This window comes from Drosophila grimshawi, unplaced genomic scaffold, assembly GCF_018153295.1.
Source record: "Drosophila grimshawi isolate 15287-2541.00 unplaced genomic scaffold, ASM1815329v1 contig_848, whole genome shotgun sequence".
Classification (NCBI taxonomy): domain Eukaryota; kingdom Metazoa; phylum Arthropoda; class Insecta; order Diptera; family Drosophilidae; genus Drosophila; species Drosophila grimshawi.
The window spans coordinates 13,421,176-13,440,591 of record NW_025063692.1 but is presented as its reverse complement, the minus strand read 5'-3'; the positions used below and the strand labels follow the sequence as shown (position 1 = coordinate 13,440,591).

The 19,416-nt window shown below is 36.1% G+C and overlaps 1 protein-coding gene across 1 annotated transcript; it reads left to right on the top strand.

Annotated features, from left to right (window-relative positions):
• The first annotated feature begins 13,776 nt into the window (after positions 1 to 13,776).
• LOC6565949 (transcription initiation factor TFIID subunit 9) lies at positions 13,777 to 14,569 on the top strand. Its single transcript, XM_001992674.2, has 3 exons — positions 13,777 to 13,964; positions 14,040 to 14,325; positions 14,387 to 14,569. The coding sequence occupies exons 1-2, from the start codon at positions 13,805 to 13,807 to the stop codon at positions 14,207 to 14,209; spliced, it is 330 nt and encodes a 109-aa protein (XP_001992710.1). The 5' UTR covers positions 13,777 to 13,804; the 3' UTR covers positions 14,210 to 14,325; positions 14,387 to 14,569.
• Positions 14,570 to 19,416: the final 4,847 nt, after the last annotated feature.

The following is a 19,416-nucleotide window of genomic DNA, read 5'->3' as shown; positions in this document are numbered from 1 at the left end:
TGTTATTTTTCTTAGATTTATTCTGCACTTTTAATTTAATCTCAGCAAGTGTTAGGTTTTAAATGATAATCTCCTGAAAGCGTAGTAAAATGCGTCCTTTTTTTTTTAATTAAAAACTGGTATTTTCTTTTTTGTCGTATAATCTCACAAGTGTTTGGACTTAAATATTGGGCTCCTCATAATACAAATGCAACCAAATTAAACTAGCTAAATTAAATAAAATAAAAGAGAGTGTGTTGGTCGATGGAGTTTGGCTTGACAAGTCAAATCTTAGTTTGATGACAATACCCTAAATAGCAAAAAATGGGAAAATGAACTGAAAGAAACAGACAAATAGAATTATATAGTTACGTAGTGGAGTCGTATATGCTTCATTCTGCCTGTTGCGCACTATTTGCGTAACTTTATAATACCCTTTTCACTCATTTAAATATAAACAGGGCATAAAAAAAGGTCTCTTGCATAAAATTCTTTTTGGTACAACTGGGCGAATTATAGAACAATGGAAGTTGGTCATAAAATACCCACAGCAAGAGTGCGCTGCTCTTAAAAAAAAAATTGCTTACTTTTAGGGGCTCATTGGACACAGGCGAAAATGTGAAAAGGAGAAAGACAGAGAGAGAGAGAGAGAAACAGAGAGAGAGACAAAGGAAATAAAATGCATGGAAGAAATGAATGAAACTCTTCAAATACTCAAAAAGCGACAAATATACTTTGGGGCTCTCTGCAACCACCAGATATTGTTTTAAAATTGCTTAATACAAGCTAAAATTAATGCAACTGTGTATTTTTATTAATTTTAATTTAAAAACGGAGAGATTTATGTGCACTGAAATGTGCACTCCAAATGATTTATTTATTAAATGCTTAACTCTGATAAATTGATCTTAATTCACATGTTCAGATTTTCCCTATTTGTTCTTCTTTTTCTGCATCTCTCTCTTTCCCCGTCAGTTTTTTTAATCTTAATTAATTTTAACAATAAACATTTTTTTCGTCCGATACGATTTTTTTTACTGGCTTTTCTCAATCCGTGCAATAAATGTTGAGGCATTTTGCATTTTAATAACTCCACATCTTTAATATTTTATATTATTTTTTACATTTTTAATATTAACTTATATATTTCTTAAAATTTTAAAGTATCTGTTTTGACTTTAATAAGTTTTTTGTAAATTAATATTTGATTTTTAAAATTTGAATCACTTCCAATTTGTAGACTGCATTTAGTGTAAATAAAAAAAAATAACATACAAATTATCTAAAAAACATAACACATTAAATTTAAAGCTTATTGTATGCAGCTTAATGAGAAAAATCAACATTGTTTCCATTAACAAAATTGCTTTTGAAAAAAAAGAAAACTTTTCCAGTCGTTTGTGCTTGTCGAAATCGCTTGCTATCACACTAGAGATTTGAAACCAATGGCAACAAAAAATTGATTTTGGCCTGGAAATTGTTTGGAAGATATCCGTGGGACCTTTGAATAACTTTTAAAGTGCTTCATAGTTGACTGCACTTTTCATCAGTATGCGAGTACACCCAGCATATTTTCGTTCAGCTGTATACACTCAGAGAAAAAATGCATACTCTTGGCGCCAAGGTTACCTCTCCTTATTATTTTCTCTCGAAAGCGGAAAGCGATATCGTTATCAATATCCGAGTTTCTCTTATCTTATCTTATCTTATCTTATTCCAAGGTACATTTCTCTACAATTTTGAAAATGTATAATCCAATGTGCTTTTTTGATTTGTGTACAAAGAAAACTCTTACGTTAGCTTCTTAGGTTGGCTATAAATAAGTGAACTCTCACTCTAAACTCTGAACTTAGCAGTCGAGAGAGCAATTATCATTGCTAGTCTCTGAATTTCACTTAGAAATATATTAGTAAGAAATATAAAAAAAAACACATTTTAACGAAATTTTTTAAAAACAAGAAAAAGGTTCTAGTTTTCAGAGCTATTTTTTAAATTTTGAGGGAGATGTATTTCTGAGTGTAGGAAAGAGAGGCGTGTGTGTGTGTGTGTATATGTGTGTTAGTGGATGAGGATGTTTGTGACGACATGTCGTCACGCCAGCTTAATGTGTCTACTGGGCTTTGCCTTTGTGTGTTTCTGTGCTGGTGCCAACAGGCCGTCAATTCTATTGATGTTCGGCACAGACAATAATAAACAAGCACACACAGATTTCAATGTACACCTTATGTGTGTGTGTGTGTGTGTATTTATGCTGACGTATCCATTGCCAAAATAGGAATAATGAGCACTATTAATAGTATCTGAATGACGGTTTGCGGTGCTACATTTAATTTGGAGTCAAGGCAAGTTGCTCGGAGGAGTGGTGAGGAAAATGCGTCACTTAATCAGCGTTAAAGTGCGCAGCAATGTAATTAGCTAGCCACAAACGCATACCCATGTGTTGGCACTCATCCACACACACACACACGCACGCACACACACACACACACACACACACAAAATAAGAACAACAACAAATCAACATATAACAGCTATAAGGTGAGTCTCACGTAAATCTCATTTAAATTTCTTTTTGCGATACACAAAATCGAAATCCGCCGAACACATTCACACACACACACACACACACACACACACACACACAATAAACGCACACACACACGCTAACACAAATGTACTGTTATGTGCGTGAGTTGAAGCTTATTGCGAAAATGGTTGGGTTTTCCATGGAGGGATACGTGAAAAGAGAGATAGAAACACAAAGCAAATAGAAAAAGTAAGTATACTAAAAATCAGAGAGCTCGAGTATAGGATACCCTGGAGCAGATACAACAACAAATTGGAAATTCTATACAAACAAGCTAAAATCAAGTAAACACTGAATGTTTTTGACAAAAAAAAATAGTAACACAGTTCCGTTGACTTTTATTTACAGAATAGTTAAAGAAAAATATGTTTGAAAGGAAGTTAACAAACAGACAGAGAAAACTGGGACATATAGAGAAATAATATATATATAATATAATATAACTCGTCTTCGTCTTGATGTCAATTTAAACAGTCTCACTTGACTTTAATTACGCTTTAACCATGCAAGATGTCTACATCTGAATTGAAACATTGAAATGAGCCACATTAGTTAGCAAACTTATGGTTAAAAACAAGAGCTCAAACTATCATAACCCTTTGGAGAGATATTGAAAGTGATGACAGCATTTTCAAAGTATCACTCGACATAAAGCCAACAGACTTAGCCCCAAAAACAAGCAATCTTCCGACGGAAGTCAATAAGTGCAGTGAATAACAATTTGGGGAGTTGTATGCATTATCGAAAATTACTGGTATAAATTTTACTCTAGCGAGAAAAGTTTTGTCAAACTCAGCATTTTTTCTCTTTCTGTTATAGTTTCTTGCTTTGATATATAACTCTATTATAGCAAAAAGAAGATATATAATGGATTAAATATGATATTTGTGTGAATATTAAAAATTTCCCGTCACACTATTCAAATATGCTTGCCACACACTTCCGTTTTCAGCATAAATATATTATAATATGTACAATGTATTCACTGTGAAGAGGTAAACTGAAAAAAGTGTTTACATACAAATGTGAATATATGTCTGTGAGTATTGTGGTGCTTCATAACGAGGCTTTGACTGTCAGACAAAACAGGCTGAGTGAGTCTTTCAGCTTCTTAGCCTTACCGTTTCGGCTGTGTCTCGGTCCCTAAACGCCAATCAATCAGTCAGCCCGTCAAGACAAACTGTTTTTCTCCTTGATATATGTGCATAGATTAGTAAAGCTTAAAGTTGAAAGTTTTATTGGTATGATAGCAAAAAAAAATACATTTAATTTAAAAAAAAAAAAAAAAAAACAGAATAAAAAACAGAAAAAGTAATAAATTAATTTATCTGAGCAGAAATGTTATAGTTAAGAAGGGCTTTAATGTACTCTAGCCAATGCAGAAGTATCTTTGGTCTTGTCCTTTTTTGTAGCAAAGTGTTGGTGTTATTAAATTATTAATTAAGAATAATAACAGTTCGTTTGCCTTGGAATTCATTTGTTTGATGATTGGGTGCCCTTAAATCCTTTTTGAAATTATAACTACAAAAAAACCAAACAAACAACAAACACAAAAAAGAAAAACACCGGATTTATTATGATTTAAATGACATTAAAATACACACAGTCAGCGGAAAGCGTTTGAAACTTCACCCCCCAAAATGAGCTGCCGTAATGATTCCGTTTTCATTTCTACCGTTTCATTTATCGTTTGCGGTTTGAGGCAACACCCCCTAAATGCCACCAACCCCAACCCCCACCTGGACGGCATGCTTTTGCCGTTTTGAGGGCGGCAACGGCGCCATTTGAATTCCACTCGAAACATTTAAATTTGATTTATCTGAAAACGGGAGCAACACAACAACAACAACAACAACAACAACAAAAACGGATACCGAAATGCAAACGCAATCAGCTTTCAAATGGTTTAATTAACCAACTCGGCGGCAGCCAACAGAAACCCCAAACACGAACCCAAACGAAATCGAGTCCCCTGCCAGTCCCATGGCAAAGTGCTCGTCGTGTCGGGTAAATAGTAGGTGACACGGCGAGGAGGCATGGCTTTGGGGCGATAGGCAATCAGGCATAACACAAATAGCAAATAGCAATGACTGTCCGCCGGTCCGACAGTCCGCCAATGTTGACACAGCATATTCTGTGCATTTTGTGTTTGGGCGTCTTGTTTGTGGGCAACGCATATCAATTAAATGTACATTTGACAATTAACTGCAGTTTGAATTGAGTGGGAAACAAAGTAATTATAGTGTCAAATATTTATGTGTGAATAGATTGGGCTCCCGGGGTCAATTGTGAAAACAATTCACAAAAGAGCTGTCAATTACGGAAATACGAGTATTTATTGTAAATATACAAATAACCATTTATAGTACATATATACACAAATAAACATAATTTTTAACATTCGACTGGGCAGGCGTGAATAGGTGAAGTAGAAACTGTCTCTAGTCGTATTCGTGTGTATGAAAAATGTATATATTTATTAGCTATGCAACTCGAGACGAGAAAACCACACGAATGAAGAAAAGTGGTTATATTGACTCGGCTACCAATAGCTGTTCAAGCGTTGCAAAAATTAATATTCTGACTAGTTTACTTAGGCCACTTTTAGCAGTTTTATGTACCTTCACAGCGTTGTATAGAGCTTGCCGCAGTAATAGACAAATTTTTAATGAATCACGATTTCACATCAGAATATTGTATTGGATTTGGCTTTGACGGAAATGAAAAAAAAAAGGTTTACTCGCGCAAAATATTTCCATTGCGCTAGCCACAAAAAAAATCATGTTGTGAATGATTTAAACGCGGCTCCGGAAATTAGAAATATAATCTGAGCTCTTTAATCAACTTGTGTGAATCACGCATGTGTGAAACAAGATGATCGAGAAAATACCAGTCTGGCAAAAGGTTTTCTTATTGATTTATTTATCAGGTATGAAAGCAAACAATTCCGGAGTTGAATTGTTTTTGTCACGTTTTGCTGAGAAACAAATATTAAGCACTCAATAAAAACTAACACTGGCAATGCCTCAGGCCGAAAATTGTCAAATGAAAGGTTGCTAAAATTGCATAACAGGTGCCAAAAGTTGCAATTTTTATTAGTACTGATTTGATAAAGAATACAAATTTGTAATAATTCAAACAGTTTTATTGTATTCACATTTTTTTTTTTGTGTTCAAGTCAAGGAAATCGAGCATTTCAACTATACGCATTTAAATTGCCTTTCTGGTTATTATTATTATTGTTTGGGTTGAGCAGCGTCATAGGCATGTGGCATTAATTATTATTATTCATTGCGAGGCACATGCTTTGAGAGGAGTCTCCAATATTTGCCATGTGACAAATGGCGCAGTAATTGAGGATTTCTTTTTCTTTTTTGCTAGCTACCACAATACGGCTATAACAAATGTGGAAAACGCTTCGGCAAAACCAATTTGGGCAACGAAACTGTGAATAATATTGAGCATCAAACGAAATGAACAGCCTCAACAACAATAACAATAACCAAGGCATTCAAACATTATTGAGATAAATGACAAATTTTGCATCAAATAAATAAAGAAAGACTAAATATAGGGAACGCTATCGGGAGCGATAAACAAAAGGCAAAGGACAGTAACAGGGCCCTTTGTGGTGTGCGTGTGTGGGTGTGTGTGCGGGTGTGTGTGGCTGTGTGTATAAACAGGTATTATTGATCAACTGTTACCAACAAGAAAAATGTTTGTAAATACATGACATAAATAGGGCCATGAATTTGACTATAAATCTAAACTGAATGACAGCCTCAAATCGAAAATGATTTTTTCTGTTGTCCCTCTAAGCAAACAAACGAAGCCAAAGGTTGTAAGGAAACTGAAAAATAGGATTCGATTAATTTTAATCCCACTAGAAAGAGATGTTTGCACACAATTAGTTTTTTATACTCTGAGAAAACTTTGGAATTCAAGTCGTATGCCAGATGCGCAGATCAAGTTTATGTCATTTTATCGATGAATTCCTCCGCTTCGCGAATATCGATACAAATCGATTTTCAATAGCAAGAGCGTATTGATAAGTTATTTTTTATATTATTTAACGATTTGTGATCCACATGACAAGTATATAATATGAGTCGATATGGATAACCTGAGCACCACATCAAAATCTTGCAGTATACGCTAAAATACCAACAAAATAAATGTCTCAAGAATAGATATGCATCGAGCATAATAAAAGATTATGTGCTAATGCACCTATAAATATTACATCAATAAGCTCCTGCGTTTGAAAATGGTTTCAGTATTTGCCGATCCATTCTCTCATTCAAAGATTACAATTTATGGAGTTGAATATTATGTTTGCTGCACCACAACTTGATGCATAACACCGCCCAAAGACCTTAGCTTTTTCGTGGTCATATAAACCAATCGTTGTTGATGTAAACCGATCGATATTTATCGATAGTTCGATTGTATTGTGCAATCATAAGGTGATGGAAGTTATTTTATTACACGCAGATACTTCTTTTGTTTGGTAAGATTACGATTCAAGCCTTGCTCGATCGTTAAATGTGGTTTGCCAGGGAGGCAGTGTGGAATCTGTGAACTGAAATATTCAAGCCAAAGCGAGAACATCGTAAATGGGTTCATGTGTAAGCAGAGAGCGCAGCACAATAATCGGTAATCGGTAATCGATAATTATAGTAATATTTATATGCTTACTCTGCGATATTTATAAATGCGTGTATACATAAATGGTAACAATTGCAAACACTTTTCACACTTGAGTGTGCGAAATCAGAACCTGTGTTTTAAATATATTTATATACAGCTGGCTTCAGGCCAGATCTTCTAGTTGGACTCTCGGTGTATACGGTGTATAAATATATCGAAAGGCAAATAATTAGTAGCAATGTGGCTATTTCGGACTGGTTAGCCGTATAAGAGGACTATTAATATAACTTCGCTAATTTGCTGATATCGCATAAAGTAGACGACATTTGTCACGTCCTGTTTCCTGGAGGGAATGCTTGAGCATATGTGTGTGTGTGTGTTTTTGTGTGTATGTGTGCGAGGGTGCGTGTGTATGTGCGTGTGTATTTGTAAATAAGTGATGGCGCAATGATTCTGCATGATTGCTGGCACGTGATGGCGCTACAAATGGCTCTACCGTTGAGTGGCAGCTATGTTGTTGTATATATGTGTGTGTCTGTGTATTTATGTGCACATGTGTATGTGTGTGTGTGCCTCATTCGACGTTGGCCTTAGAAAAAATGTTGCAGCAAGTGTCGAGGTCGAGTAGGCGTCCCTTTTTTGTAAGTGCGCTGTCAGCGATGTGTGCAGCGGCAAACATTTGACACGTGAAAAGAAAAGAGGCTCAAAACTCGCAAAGAATTGAGTGTGAATGAGTGCAAATGATTGTCAATCTGTTGAGTATAAAATTATTGATTTAAATTGTAGTCGCAAATGTCAAATGCCAAATATGGGAGGCAAATAAATTAACTGTGACGCCAGCAATTTGAAACTCATCAACGCATCAAATGGCAACCACATTTAATGGACACCCCATACATCCCATACCCGAACCCGGAAACGGACAAGGACCCGACGACCCAGACCCGGTCCCGGACCCGTACCCGTACCCGGACCCTGACCCAGCACCGTCCTGGTAAGGTCCGGAAGTGCTTTTGTTGTAAAGTCGAACCTAGTAACTAAAGAGAGCCCATCGGAGCTCAAACGTAGAGCATCGGGCAGGCACTGAGGGGCATTGGGTTAAATACTGGGACCGGACGTTAGAAGCCCAAGCGTGCGCATCCGGAGGGTGGTTGCCCGTCCAAGCAGGGCAGGGGCAAACACAGAGGTGGGGACAGTGGTTGGCCGTTCTAATGTGTTTTGTATCGTCTGCTTGCGCTCCATATAAAACCATAGATTAGTCAAACTTTTCCGTTGTCTGGGGCGTCTGTAATGAGTTGAGAGCCGACTAACCCACTAACTGACTGACTGAGTGACTGACTGACTGACTGACTGACTGACTGACTGACTGACTGACTGACTGAATGATGGACTAACACTGACTGCTTTTATGGCCTCACGATGAATGACAAGTTTGACTGCAAGTTTGATGCCATAAGCACTGAAAGTTTTTCGTTTATCTCACAGTGCCGAGTGCAGCTCTTCATTTCTGTTGTATCCATTGTTATTGTTTCTATTGTTGCTTTTAATCACGTTGACGGCGAAGTCGGAGAGACAGCTGCAGCTTTAGTTCGCTTTGTCTTCCCCCATTTTACCCAAGTTCTTTGCACAGCTGACTGGTTCAACTTACGTTCAACTCATTAACGAAAAGTGCCCCTGCTAAGCAGCTTAATTTTATAAGATTTTCAATATATATATAATGTACGTTAAGATCCTAATTATATTTGATTTAGATATACTTAGTGCAGCATTCGAATAAGTTATGATAACTGACGTGAATTAGCTCATTGCTCAATCAACATCACATCTGCTCATAGCGAACGACAAAAGGAATATCCAGACAAAAAAATATAAAACATAGATTGATAGGTAAAGTTACATGTTTTCCAGATAATATTTAAAAAGTGTTGCACAGGAAAACACGAAGATGTATACAAAGATATATACAACTGTATTTACAAAGGTGGCAAGAATAACCAGTCTTATTTCAATTGTTATTCATCAAATCAAACTGGACATGGGTCTTTATTGTGTGAATAAATTGCCTAAGCTCTGCGTTTAGTCCCTCCCATCCAACCAGTTAGAGGCTGCAGCTATTTAAACTGATATGACAAGTTACAAGTTGCTGTTTAGGGAATACAATGGTTCCAGTTGAATAAGTTCTGCTTCAGCGGCGAACAAATACAACTTGATTTATTTCTTAAACTCATTATGACAATATTATTATGATGATTGCTTTTATTACACTCATAGGAAATTCAGTTCTATTTTTGGGCAAACAATTTCTTTTTATTTACATTTGCCTTTGCCTTAGCTCGTATTTTTTGGCCTGTTGTCAATTTACAATCTTCCATAGCTTTCGACCTCAACTTCGACTTCGACTTCGACTTTGACATTGTTTTGCCTTTCAAACGGCAGCACGAGTTCCTTTTGAGTAAATCAAATGATGTCGTAAATGTCGCTTCCAATACCCTTACAAGAGGTCCATCATTAGTTTGCTCACGAAATTCGTAACGTATTCAAGGTGACATTTTCGGGTTAGTAACACAAACCTATTTCGAGGCTCCACTTTGATTTTATCCTAGCCAAATTACTCTACAATCTGATGACCCAAAATTGGGGTTTTGTATGACTATTTTTGTTTGATAATCTTTACAGATAGCAGGCGTGCCTGAAATTATAAAATTATCTGGTTTACATGTAAACTATTTTATAATAGTTGAGATAAGCTCAGACCATTCTGCACTCAAACTGGCAATTTAGAAGCTGCAAGGGTATTAAGTGTTCGGCACTAAATAATCAGCGGTTCTTCCTTGTTTCGCCTTCGGAAATCTTCTGCGTTCAGTTGGTATATGGGCCCCATATAAATCCTATTTGCTTGTCTTAATTTACCTAATGCCAAAATAATCCGACTGTCATTTGGAGCGCACAGCTTTTTATGCTGTGCAAATGTCGCCGCCTGTTAGCCATGCTGGAAAGCATATCTCAAACGCATAGCCAAAGCCAAAGTCAAAGCCGAACCCAACCCCAAAACTCAATCCAAGCAACAATCTGGCTTTGAGTGTTATGCTCGTGTTAAGCCGGTTAGAAAAAACAGTTTTCGTGGCCCTCCACAAGTCATAAAATATCGTCACAGCAAATTTCGCCTTCAATTTCACTCACAATTCACACGGACCAGCTGCTGACTAATCGATAAATTCACCTCCTATTCCATCTTCCTGAAAGGCTTCGACAGAATTTCCGTAATTTGTGTAAAGTTTGGACCTGAAAATGCCTTGGTTTCTCATCAAACTTAGTTGCAAGCTGCCTATAAATTTGTCTTGTCTTCCACCTGTCTACCCATTATGCAAAAAATAAAGGGTTTTGTTGCTCATATCGTAATAAATGCAACAAATACAAAACTGAATCACATTTAAAGATATTCCAGTCAATGACGAACTTCAAATACAATGCATCGATGGCAAAATTTTCAAATACCAAAATGTATATATAAAGTTAGCAAGCATAATTAATTTGCCTGTCTTGAAAACACCAAAATATCTAGAGGGAAACGGAAAACGTAAAAAAAATATTTATATAAATAATATTTTTATTATTATTATTAAAAAGAGTGTAATTGTTGTTATAAAGTCAATTGGCTACTACGACCTTCAGCTACATGATGTTAATAATAATATATTAAGTTTATTTGCTTGTTTGGGCTTAGATCAAACAATATTAAGTTGAGATACAGGATCAGCTATGATAACTATATGCTTGAATTTAAATTGGAAAATAAAAATGTAAACTTTAATTTGTACAAAAACATATATGTAATTTGTTTCTATTTTTATTTTAATAGCTTTAATTTAATATAATTTAATTATTAGTTAATTTTTTTAAAGAACACAATCAATTTATGTATAATATGTATACTTGATATTTTCTGTACATGAAATCAGTGCTTGGGGTAACTCAAAGTCGAGTCGCTATAAGGGCTTATACAAATGTGTATGTAGATACGTACACACTGCTATGTACTTGTGAATGTATGTATGTGTGTATGTATGTATGTATGTAAATATAAATGTAGGCTCCTAAGCCATTTTTGTGGCTGCTCCCTTTATTGATTTTTGGCAAGTTGCCGCCAAAGGCAGCACCAGCAAAAAGAACAGCAGCAACTTTTGTACAACATGCTTGTTGCTGTTGTTGTTGATTTTCCTGCTGCTACTGTTGTTCTTGTTGTTGTTGTTGTTGTCATAATAATCATCGTCACTGGCATCGCCATCGTCGTGTTCGTCAGACTAATCCCAGCCAGAACATGTGCGGCCGTCGCCGTTACTGCGAATGGTGTAGCAATATATTGATATCCTCAAAGTGAATATTAATTTCAATTTGAATCCAGAATTCAATTGGAAATTGCGCTTTACAGTATATTGAAGAAAGCATAGAAGGTATTAAAGTGTCGCAGTCTCTGATACACTGAGCAAATAATGTTTTCATTTTCGATACTTTTGTGTGTTGTTGAAATGCAGATTTTCTTTCTCATAAATAAGCCAGACCAAAACGCAAAATGCTTTTTTTTAATTCGGGAAGCAATCATAATTATTTTTTGGTTGTTTATAAATGTTAAGCTTTATTTTAAATTTTCCATAAAAAAAAACTGAAATGAAAAAATTGAATTATAATTGGAAATTGAAGCTGGGATTTTTCGCTTGCTAGACAGGATTTTTTTTACTTTTTTCGAATTACAGCTTCAACTTCAAATTTGTTATTGACAGATTCAAGTTCAATGCAGATTGAGTTTAATGCAATATCGATTAATGCAAAGTCGAGATTAAGTCGAATATGTTATCATATCATTGCGATGACAGAATATATTAACATATCATTAACATATTCAATTCAATCTAAAATTGTTCCGTTTGCGATTTGAAGTGTGCAACGCGTTAAAAGAGACAAGTGCCCACAAAGTATATATATATATTCTTGATCGATATCGCTAGCAGTGTCGATATAGTTATTTCTCTGTGCTGTAAATGGCGTGGGAAAATGAAGAGTTAAACGCAGTTTCTGATTGTGGATTATATTTATTATGCGCGAGTGCGTCTTTACTTGTTGAAGAATTGAGAGCAACTTTTGAACTGAACTTGGGAAAAATACAAACAGAAAGAAGGAAAGACAATTCATGTGTGACCAGATCTTCGATACTAATCGATATAGCGATACTTAAGTATTAATCGTTGCTGCGATATTCAAACATATTTCAACACTCTGTAACCTACTTTCTCAGTTTAAAAGCTAACTTGAGGAAACATGACTGTTTTATCTTTAATTTATCATGTAATTTTTCGTTATTCTTAGATAGATGTTCTCTCTTTAAATCAAAAAAATGTGTCACTTTGTGTCGCTCTCGTTACTTTGTTCTTTTAGTGTATATGTTCGCAATCCGCATTTCTACCCTCCCACATTATTTTTCATCCCTGCGACTAAGAACTCCTCATCTTACATTCCTTTATTTTTCTCTTCGTTTTTCATTCTTTGTTGTATGTGTGTGTGTGTGTGTGTGTGGGTGGTGTGTGTTCGTAACTGAATCTGAGGTGCGTTCATTTCATTTCCATTTTTGGTGTGCTTAGCACATTTAATTTGTACTGATAGCAGGCCAGCAGGCCAGCAGGCTGGACACAGGGCACCGAGCTGGCCAAGCACCTTTCGAAAACAGGAAATTGCTTAAATTGAATTCAGTGATTTCCGTTGCTGGGTCCCTTGTTCAGGCCACTTCGTTCAGCTGGACAGATGGGGTAAGTCTACTAAACCTGCACATTTGTTGTCCACCTTTTAGTTTGTGCTGCCAGTTGGCAATCGAATTTCGGCTGCTTGTCCTCAAATACAGCTACCCAGCGCCTTCCCATCCAACACTTCCTGTTGATGTGCCACTCGAGGTGCATTTTAATGGATTTTCTGTTGAAGCGCCAAAAATTGTGATGACAAGTGCTGATGCGCCAGTTTTTCCTGCCCTTGACTCTTCGGTCGTCTTCTATCTACTTCCCTCAACTAATCCAATAGCTTTATATTATCATGCAAATTGTGTGCACTTTATGATTTCGATGAATTTGCCAGCAGCGCGGAAATTCTAATTAAATTGCATTTTCATCGCATCCACACAATTGAAAGGGCTCCAAACTATAACAAGAAAAGCAATCAATACCAAATTGGATTCACTTATGCCCCATTTTGAGAGTGATCGACGACAGTAAGAACAAAATTCTTTGAAATTTAGCAACATAAATATAGATATTAATAATTGGAATAAAAGGCGTCATTCCGAAACAGATTTTCAATCGGTAAACATGCGGTTCCGGTTCCGATTCCGGTTTATAATAAATCAAGCAATAATCTACAACAAATGACTAGAAATGCATTTTGCAATTCGCGTTTGTAGCGCGAGAGCTGCTAACTTGTGCAAAATATGTTTCGTCGGCACTTTTATACTTTTTTAAATTTCGGTATTTTCTTGTTTGGCTACTTCGAACACTCTCACAAAAAATTTACCGCGCTGAAAAGCTACAAATATTAACAATAAGCAGCGAAATGGCCAAAAAACTCAAAATTAGCGCAGAAATCCAACCGGAAGATCTGCTTATAAATGACCAGGTGATCATGTCCATGCTCAAGGAGCATAACATTGAGAAGGACGAGCCTCACGTCGTCAACACACTGCTCGAGCTAGCCAAATGTACGTGCAGCAAATGTAAGTACAGCAAATGCCAAAAAAAGCACGTGCTTTTTTTTTAGGTATATAATTTTTGATTTGTTGTCATCACAGGCTATATGACCAATGTGTTGAATGAAGCGAAAACCATCGATGTAGACGATGTTCGCTTGGCCACTAACCTGCCGCCGGACGTGAACCTGGACATGGACATGGACCTGGATAACGAGGCCAGCACTAGGAAGGGTGTAAAGCGTAAACACCAGAAAATGGAGTATTTTTAGTTTACAACGCTTTACGAATACATATCTAAAACATCACAAGTACTGTCAAATTGTGAATAATATATACTAAAATATTGACCGAATTTGAAAACTAGATTATTGGAACACGAAAGATGGTAAGAGGAAAAAATGTGATAGGGCAACCAAAATCGCTAAAGCCTTTATCAACATTACTAGGAATCACCTCCGAAGATTGCTAAGATTGGTAATTTCTTGGCTAAGCCTATATCTCCAGCACTAGAGTCACAAAATTGAGAAGAAATTTAACCAGTAATAATAATAGTTCGTACATAGAAGACAAGCGACACTACTTCAGGCTGGTTCGATTACCTTCATTGTTAAACCAATTACTACAACAGACTTCAATCTGGGTTTTCTTTTTTAATCTTATTAAATTGATGGCATCTGACGCCCAACCGTTTCGAATAATAAAAGGTTTTTTAGTCAAAAGTATTCAGAACTACATATAACTCAATTAAATGAAGTTATTAGATTATGTTTTACTATTGATGGTTAAAACTATCCTTGTCCAAACTAATAAGATTTAGTTTTATTTTTTTTTTACAATAGTTTATGGGGGGAAAAAAGTATGGTAAGCTGTAAACTCAATAACCCTGATACCAAAACCAAAAAAAAAAAGAGGGAAAAAAATGCCGAAGCGGCAATTTGCCAATTTTCATATGCAAATAATGGCGCAAAGGCAGTTGGCAAAGTTTGTCTAAGACAACAGCGGCAAACAATAACAGCCAACAACTGAGACAAGAACAATAACATTAAAATGCAAATCAAAACGACCGTAACGCAGGTGTTCAAAAAAAAAATAAATAAGCAGAAGTGGAAAAGCAATAAAACAAACGGTCAGCGAGTCGACTGACGATGGCATCAAATTCGCCCCAAGGTATGTTAGGAGGAGGAGGAGCTGCCTTTTCTCCCACCATACCTTACTTATTATCAAATAACTTTCTCCTCCACCAACAAAAAAAATAAAAAATAAAGAACACATACAAGTAAGCTTTTGCAAACCAAACAACTTAAAGTTATTCCTATGACAATATACGTATTTATAGCTTAAAAATATGTTTTTGAAGCATTATGCTTTGATTAAATACATACATACATGAAAAACAAAAAACAGTATATCAAATCGAAACAAACTTAGGTTCAGATTCCGACACTGATACGTAAGGTATTAAAACTCCCAAAAAGATTCCACTATTTTGCCAAGGTCTTTTTCGGTGTTCGGGTACATATTGGTAACTTGATATCGGACATCGGACAAATATATCATAAGCTCGGGTGGTTTTTTAAATTGATTTGTCTAAGATTGCCGTTTTTTTATTTTTGGATTTATCTTCCTATTCAAGAATGTGCAAAATACATGATAGGTATGGAATATGGTTCATGGTACGTCTTAGTCGAGTGCTCTTGATGAGAGCATTCTAACTAATTTATATTTGAGAACTGCTTCGATTGACGACTTGTTTCGTAGTTGGAAACATGCCAACATTAAGCCCATTATCAGTTAGTCAATGTAGATTTATTATAAAGTTAAATAGAATTGCAAAATAGAAAGAGAAAATCGCTCTTTTAAGCACATAAAAATAAGCTGAAGACCAGTTCCATCAGCCTGTGCCTAATGTAAAGGTAACGCATTCAGCATTTGTGGCATGCTTATTTGACTGCGAATTGTTTGCACAGGAAAGTTGTAAGTATTTCTATTTACCATTGGCCTTGCTGCCTTCAATCGCTCGCAGGCATAAGGAAAACGAAAAACTTGGCTTATTTGAATTCATTTCGCTGGCATGCTACTTGTCTTTGTTTTCTTTTAAAAAACTGTCACGGGCTTGAAGGGAGTATTCGCAAAACAGCGAAATCTGCCACCGTGGGGCAATAAGTTTATGCTGTTGACAGTTCCATTTTGCGAGCGAAGCGAAGTGAAACTTTCAGCTGAATTGGCCACATTTCCAATCAAAGGCAAAATCTCAAATATTTAAAATCCAACTAAAAACAAGTAAGAATGTTGTACGTGAGTGAGCTCAACTACGATATACCCTGAACCCAGCTGTTAAATATATTCGAATGTTATAATCAAATTTCACTTTAAAGTATTTCTTATGTTCGATATCGTGTAGGAGAAAAATAACCAAGAAGCGGTCAGTGCTATCTGGCAACCGTGCTGCCATTGTCCTGATACTATTGAGAGCAGTGGCAATATCAGATATCAGGTTGCAAAAGAAAGACGCACGAAGCGCAATTCATTATCAATTAAATAAACTATATCTGGTCGCCTCGGCTGTTGATTCAGATCAAGAACATATGTACTTTATATGCCATCATAAGCCATTCAGTTATTTATTATTTTTGAGTATCTCTCGAAGAATTGTTAGACGGAAAAATGATGTGTGATCAAGGGCGGTAATTGACTCGAGCAAGACCGGCTAATACAAGATATTTTAATTCAATAGGAGCAGCTTGCTTATCAAAACTAAAAAAACGAAATGAAAGCCGAACCAAAACAAAAGGGAATCCTGAGCTCAGAGTAGAGCAGACAAGAGCAGAGCAGAAAGCAAGCACTTAGCAGCACTCACGAGCACTCAGGAGCACTCACAAGTACTTACACGCACTTCGCCCATAAAACATAATTGCAAATTAACCTTTTTCTGATTTGCAGCACTGCTCTACACCCACAAAACTGGTCGCAGCCTTAAGCGTTGGGAGCTGCAGAAGCAGAAGCAGAAGTAGGAGCAGCAACAGTAGCAGCTGCAACACACTCACAAATATGTGTAATTTTTTAGAAGCAGGACAAGAAGGACACAGAGAACATGCGCAAACACACACACACACACACACACACACATACACACACACACACACACACAGCGCATGCTGCATACTTTTGGGAAATACCTGTTGATGATGATGCGACCCCACAAAGCATTAAGTAACCAGAATTATTGAGTTGCCGGAATACACAAAGCACTGGGATATGAGACGAGCGAAATAAAAGAAGCCATTAGCTCAGACCACTATGGGGCAAATGCGTACATTTTATGGCATAAATTCATAAGTCAAAACATAAGCGAAATTGAGTTGCGGGCCATTTCCAAAATGCATTCATACTTTTTATTTTCCAAAAACAAATATCTACGAAGAAATAAATATTTATTAATTCTGTTTTTTGTTTGTCCGGAAAGAAGGAAAGTTTCTTTATCTGCTTAAAAATCGTTTCTTGATGCCATTAAAATTGATAATGTTGCCCAAAATACGCACAGAGGTTGCTGCTCAAGGACTGCGTTGACAAGTGTACGAATTTGATTTCAGTCAATGATTTGAGCTAATGATTATTATTCGGCTTTTAATGTTGCAGCACAAACTGTGCTTCTGTTCTTCTTGCCCCTTCTGGCAATCGTTGTTGCTGTGCAAAATGGTAAAGCAATGCGCCTTGAAGCTGTGAAATGTCAGAGAAATATAAACAGGCACACAGATATACAAACGCAAGCCGATTACGAATGCGGCAAGTAGGACCAAATGACAAATTGATGGACTCGACGCTACCCTGTATCTATTTCATGCCATATAATGAAATATCAGTTGAAATGTGGGGCTTTGCATTAATTCACTTTGACGTTATTGTTTTGCACAAAACTCAAATTATTATTTTAATATTCTTTTTTGCAGATTGGCTCCAATCTATGTATATATATTTTATATCTGGTTTTGATATATTGTATATTATATTTGTGATACTACTAGATTTAATAAAGCTAACTTATAAGACCGCATAAGCCTAAGGATTATATAGGAATTCTTTGCATCTTGATAAATAATACTATAACATAAATCTTGAGTTTAATGAGAAAGATTTCTAGTTGCTTATCGGAAGTAACGATTCAAATTGTAAAGTACATTTTTCGTCAGATGTTGATCTGATGAGGTAGTGAGATACCTTTTGTTTTTATATACTGCAGCACATAAAATCATAAGCAGAAGCAGTAAGGGAGTTGGATATAAAGCCGACAAAGAAATAAAGAGACGAAGGCTCACATGTGCGCTGCGGGTAATAAAGTTGATTGCCTTGACAACTGCGTCAACAGGCAGTCATCCGGAGACAGTCAGAGTCATAGGAACAATAAGTGGAGGCAGCACTGGGACTTTGACTGGAATTATGAATAGGAGTGGGTGTGGCTATGGGTATGGTTACGGGTATGGGTATGGGTATGTGTGCGGGTATGTATGAGTGTGTGTGTGTATGTGTGTGTGTTTGGGGGTGTCGGTATGTCAGTGGGGTCCACCTGAGGTGGGCCTGAGATGACAGAGACAGCCGCCGCACAGCAATTACATTGCTGAATTAATGCAAAACATTTTGGAAATTATATTTACGCTACGAAAGCACTCACAGCAAAGACATACACACAACACACACACACACATGTCTTTGATTGCCCACTTGTCTTCGGGCAGGACTAGCTAGACAAATGTATTAATAGTCTTGTTTCACTTTCGATTTCAGTCTGTTATAAAATATTGTACAGTCAAGAGCCTACAATAAAAATACGAATTGCAAATTGGGCAAAAGTTCATCGAGACCCATAAAATAATGCCATATTTTTAATTATTTTGTTCTATCGAGGAGCAAGGTAAATAAAGAGAGCTGGTTGATATTAAACGAAAAATGAATCATTTTGTAAACAAATATTCCAGGCTCGTGTACGTAATAGCCTTAGAGTCGTAGGCCTTTCAGTTTCATTAAAGTAATCGTATATCTGGCATTGAGGAAAAAATCGATCTTAATTCGCTTTGAATTTATAATACATAATATCTGAAATTAAATACAAATGTACTAATTGGGATTCTCTGGGTTTCCCCAATCGTTACAATAAATGTCGGGCCATTTGCATATCCCCTGATTTATTTTATCCTTTATTTTCTTTTTCTTTCGTTAATTTTTAATTATTTCATTAATTATTCCTTTTAATAGAATAATAAATATACAATTTTGGAGCAAGTGACTTATTCTTTTTAAGTCGTTCCCGGAAAATTAGTTAAAGGCTAAGTATTTAAGATCGCTCCACATTCAGAGTTGAGTGCAATTTAATTAGTTAAGTGTAGTTTACTGCTTACGTTTATTAAGATTTCAATACTTAAATTGATTGGCTGGGCTTTTTTTTGGTTTTTTTTTTTTGTGGAGCTTTGGCTGAATTACATAC

Coding starts and splice junctions, on each gene's coding strand:
- LOC6565949 (XM_001992674.2), top strand. CDS start 13,805: ATGGCCAAAAAACTCAAAATTAGCGCAGAAATCCAACCGGAAGATCTG. Junction 13,965..14,039: donor CAAATGTACGTGCAGCAAAT/GTAAGTACAGCA, acceptor TTGTCATCACAG/GCTATATGACCAATGTGTTG.